This window comes from Triticum dicoccoides, chromosome 1B (genome assembly GCF_002162155.2).
Source record: "Triticum dicoccoides isolate Atlit2015 ecotype Zavitan chromosome 1B, WEW_v2.0, whole genome shotgun sequence".
NCBI lineage: Eukaryota > Viridiplantae > Streptophyta > Magnoliopsida > Poales > Poaceae > Triticum > Triticum dicoccoides.
This window is the reverse complement of record NC_041381.1, coordinates 146,113,524-146,117,985: the sequence shown is the minus strand read 5'-3', so window position 1 is coordinate 146,117,985 and position 4,462 is coordinate 146,113,524. Positions and strand designations below refer to the sequence as shown.

The window sequence follows — 4,462 nt, the reverse complement described above, 5'->3', positions numbered from 1 at the left end:
TATGACGTTACCAACACCTCGAGTAATATGCATTGTCTTTGGGAGATACATATGCCATATATTTGCCACATAATTTGGAGCAAAGCATCCAGTATCAAACCAACACCTAGAGTAGGGCAACTAGCAACTCAAGCTTACGCATGCCAAGAAATATAAATGCATACTATGGTATTAGATAAACAAAGTTAGGATAATATTACCACCAGATGGCTAGGTGCGTCAACAAGTTTAAGAAGAAGCCTCCTGACACCAATACACATGCTGAGGACATGGAATGAACTGGCTCCAAAGGAATGTCCATTTGCCACTATTTCCAGGACCATTAATGAAGTGTTTGGGATCTTTTTAATGTCTTCCATCAAGTACTCATGGTTAGTAATTCCCTGCAGTAGAGTAATGGGAGGTCACATAAAATGATATGTACAAATAGAAAGGACACAAGCAACTTGTTCAGAAAGTCAACAACACACAAGAATAATCAATATATTAGTGCAGTGGTAGCGGTCGCTTTTTTACGGTAGCAAGTCCGAGCTCATGTGCCATCTTGAATTACAAATATACTAGTGCAGCGATAGTAGTTTGTAACCTCAACGCTAATTGATCAAAGGCAGATAAAAGTAACACCATCTCATAGGATATGAAGCTGCTAGGAAGGATAAATGACGGCAAATAATCCTATGAGACCGGGTCTTTTCTATCATGAAACTCTGTGTCAAGGAGCAGGACAGGCGAATGTGAGCCATGGCATGAGGCGGGGGAAGCTTCGTTCGAGTGAACACCAAGATCTCAGTTCAACAATGAGGCCAAGACCATGTTGCATCAGCGCATGACTACATGAGTTCTTGTCCAATTTACAAGTATAGGACTAGATGTGTGCTTGTCCATTACCGTCCGGGAATCAACCAGAAAGGTCTATTCCATGACCACGCTACTACGAGAGTTGCAGTTTACTATTGTGTAAGTGAACTCACCGGCAGATAGAGAAGCATTAATTTGAGAACCCCGATGACCTCAAAGCGCCGTAGAAGCCTCGTACAATTACTATTGAACGTCTTGTGCGACTCTTGTCCATATACGTAAAAAGGGTGGGCACTCAGCCGTTCTAGATTTTCCATTTTAAGCTGGGTGTAGTTTGGATGATAATCATCCTTCCACTGGAGGGATATCAGCTGAGGGGCCGAGATGTTTGCAGCCGGTTGATTATTTCTCAAACTATAAGAAATGCAGGAGCTCACACTCAGAAATTGGAGTGCCGGCGCCATCACAGTGAGCTGCTCCAAGCCACGCAGACTCGACAGAGTCATTCGCAGTAGAGAGTCTGAACGAATGGTGAAGTTGCCCAGATCAAGGGCATTATCTGACCGGAGATTCCTCAGCTCCATTTGTAGGAGAGAATCGGAGTGGATTGCGAAGTTGCGCACACCGTCAGCATTATGAACGATGAGTCTCCGCAGGGATGGGCACCGTGGCCAGGAGACAGCGTCACCGAGCATTGACGGACCATGTAGCCGGACACGATTCAGGAAGAGATTGGTGAGCCGGGCGAATACACCCGAAGACGGCACAGCGAGGCCAAGACGGCCTAGTTCGAGGCTGATGGACATGGCATCCTCGAAGCAGGGCAGCTCGAATGCGCCTGTTTCTCCGGCCTCGTCTAACGAGGTGTTCTCCTCAGTGTTGATGAGACGTAGATGGCCGGAGAGGCGGCGCGCGGCGATTTGAAGCCAGGCCACCATGGAATCGGGGGTGGCGTCAATGACGGCGACATCGAGGAAGCGTAGGGCCGGCGCTTGATGGGCGGTGAGGGCGAGGCGTATGCGGTGGGGGTCATTGTGGGAGAGAAAGTGGAGCTCCGGGAGCAGCGTCCAGACGCGGCGCCAGCGGCGGGAGAGGACGCTGGTCCGCGCGGCGGCGGAGGCGTCGCGGATCAGGAGAAGGATGTTGATAAGGAGGTCGTCGGGGACCGCGCTGAGGCAGTCCTCGCTGCGGCGACATCGGAAGGCTTGGGTGGTCCCTTGGCGGGGATCTCCCCGTCGCGGTGCTCCATGGCGAAGCGATCTGGCGCGTCGCACTCGCTAGTTAGGGATCTGGAAGCGGGGCGGTGTTGCCGACGCCGTCGCCATTGCGGCCGATGGGGAGTGGGAGTGGGAAACCTGATTCTGAGGAGTGAGGAGTCGCCGCCGTTCCCTTTTGGCGAGAGAAAGGAAGTGCTGGGCTGGTGGCATTGTGATTGCGGGCTAGGTAAGAGAAATGGACGGCCCACAAGCGTTGTGATTATGGGCTCTAGAATACGGCTTGTCAGCCCGTTTACCATCAGCTCGGCTGGACCAGAAGGCTCAACAATGGCGATCGACTGTTTCATCGCCCAGAAACATGTAGCAGCTTCGCCTAAGCGGCGTGCGGTGCAGCTCGGACTACACTAGGTCACTCGAGCACGGCCGGTGTCACCACGTGGATGAGACAGCTGCGAGACTCTTGCCACGTCCGCCGCCACGCGCCATGCCCCCGCGGCTTCGCTCCACCTTTATATCGGCCTCTCGCCACCTCGTGCCTTCCACCGTGCCATGAGCGCACTCCTCGCAACACCCACCAGAGCCCAGCCGTTTCTCCTCCTTCTTCACCGCCTCCGACCGAACCAGCTGCATCCACTCGTTCGCCGCGTCGTCGCCAAGAGCACCGCCTACTCGCCGAGGGACCAGAGCGATGGCGTCGCAGCAGAAGTTCCCGCCGCAGCAGCAGGACTGCCAGCCCGGCAAGGAGCACGCCATGGACCCCCGCCCCGAGACCCTCATCAAGAACTACAAGTCGGCCAACAAGCTCCAGGTAAAGCGGTTTTAACAGTTCTAGCACTGCTTGTCGATGCCAGCTTCAATTAGGCTGCCGTTTAATACATGTATATATGATTGTGTGCGCGTGCAGGGCAAGGTGGCGCTGGTGACCGGCGGCGACTCGGGCATCGGGCGCGCGGTGTGCCTGTGCTTCGCGCTGGAGGGCGCGACGGTGAACTTCACGTACGTGAAGGGGCACGAGGACAAGGACGCGGAGGAGACCCTGCAGGCGCTCCGCGACATCAAGTCCCGCACCGGCGCCGGCGAGCCCAAGGCGCTGGCGGGCGACCTCGGGTACGAGGAGAACTGCCGCAGGGTGGTGGAGGAGGTGGCCAACGCGCACGGCGGGCGCGTGGACATCCTCGTGAACAACGCGGCGGAGCAGTACGTCCGGCCCTGCATCACCGAGATCAGCGAGCAGGACCTGGAGCGCGTGTTCCGCACCAACATCTTCTCCTACTTCCTCATGGCCAAGTTCGCGGTGAAGCACATGGGGCCCGGGTCCAGCATCATCAACACCACCTCCGTGAACGCGTACAAGGGCAACGCGACGCTGCTGGACTACACGGCCACCAAGGGCGCCATCGTGGCCTTTACCCGCGCGCTGTCGATGCAGTTGGCGGAGAAGGGGATCCGCGTCAACGGCGTGGCGCCGGGGCCCATCTGGACGCCGCTCATCCCGGCCTCCTTCCCGGAGGAGAAGGTGAAGCAGTTTGGATCCGAGGTGCCCATGAAGCGCGCGGGGCAGCCCAGCGAGGTCGCGCCCAGCTTCGTCTTCCTGGCCAGCGAGCAGGACTCCTCCTACATCTCCGGCCAGATCCTCCACCCCAATGGTAACCCCTTCACCACCACGTTGTTGATTCTTCCCATCTTTGACCATGAAATTCATTGCGTTTATGTGTGTTGCTGGGTTGCAGGTGGTACCATCGTCAATAGCTAGATCGAGGATGGAGAAGCTCGCGAAGAAGAGAGTGAAGTGTGCCCGTGGTGTGTGGTCTGTACGAGCAAGTGTGGCGCGTCGAGTCTCGAGTGTCAGCTGGTAGTAGTTCGGTTGTGTGTTCGGTAGGGGCTTTTGGCGCTATAGCCACTTGGAAGCGTCGAGCGTTAAATAAATAATGTAACGTGCGTGCATGCAATGCAAGCTGAACTATGGTCTCTGCTTGCTCTTGCTTTGTGAAAGACTGGCTCCTTCACTACCTCTGCTTGCTCTTGCTTTGTGAAAGACTGGGTCCTTCTTTGAAGGTGGATCAGACGTGAACGGGGGTGATAGTGCCTCCGGATGGTGGAATCTGAATCTTTTCTCCACCTCCACGAGAAGCTCCCTCTACAGAAATCGAAGACATGTGTGCTGTGTGTAGCTAAATAACTTCCTTTTGAAGCAGAAGCCACACACATCTGATACCCCTGCGGCGGTATATGCGGCTTCAAAGAGAAGCACAATTTGGATGAACGAAAATGTAGAAAAAAAGCGCAATTCGGATGAACGAAAATGAAGTATCGACACGGCTTCAAAGAGAAGCACAATTTGGATGAACGAATATAATATGTATTAAAAAACGCAATTAGGATGAACGAGTATCGACACCAACTAAATATCCAGTGAAATATTATTATTATATTCAAAAAATATTGAA

The 4,462-nt window shown here is 54.1% G+C and overlaps 2 protein-coding genes across 2 annotated transcripts in view; one reads left to right on the top strand and one right to left on the bottom strand.

Annotated features, from left to right (window-relative positions):
• LOC119302879 overlaps positions 1-2,133 on the bottom strand; it is a 5,742-nt gene extending 3,609 nt beyond the window's left edge. The window contains exons 1-2 of the mRNA XM_037579929.1: positions 972-2,133; positions 201-383 (exon numbers count right to left, since the gene is read on the bottom strand). Coding sequence (XP_037435826.1) covers positions 201-383; positions 972-1,736 — 948 coding nt within the window. The 5' untranslated portion in view covers positions 1,737-2,133. The remainder of the gene's footprint in view (positions 1-200; positions 384-971) is intronic.
• A 436-nt stretch (positions 2,134-2,569) lies between these two features.
• LOC119302870 (glucose and ribitol dehydrogenase homolog) lies at positions 2,570-4,069 on the top strand. Its single transcript, XM_037579918.1, has 3 exons — positions 2,570-2,823; positions 2,920-3,661; positions 3,746-4,069. The coding sequence occupies exons 1-3, from the start codon at positions 2,704-2,706 to the stop codon at positions 3,766-3,768; spliced, it is 885 nt and encodes a 294-aa protein (XP_037435815.1). The 5' UTR covers positions 2,570-2,703; the 3' UTR covers positions 3,769-4,069.
• The last annotated feature ends 393 nt before the right edge of the window (positions 4,070-4,462 follow it).

Excerpts from the sequence above, each read along its gene's own strand:
- LOC119302870 (XM_037579918.1), top strand. The coding sequence starts at position 2,704 with ATGGCGTCGCAGCAGAAGTTCCCGCCGCAGCAGCAGGACTGCCAGCCC. Across the intron at positions 2,824-2,919 it reads AGTCGGCCAACAAGCTCCAG|GGCAAGGTGGCGCTGGTGAC; the intron begins GTAAAGCGGTTT and ends GTGCGCGTGCAG. Across the intron at positions 3,662-3,745 it reads CCAGATCCTCCACCCCAATG|GTGGTACCATCGTCAATAGC; the intron begins GTAACCCCTTCA and ends GCTGGGTTGCAG.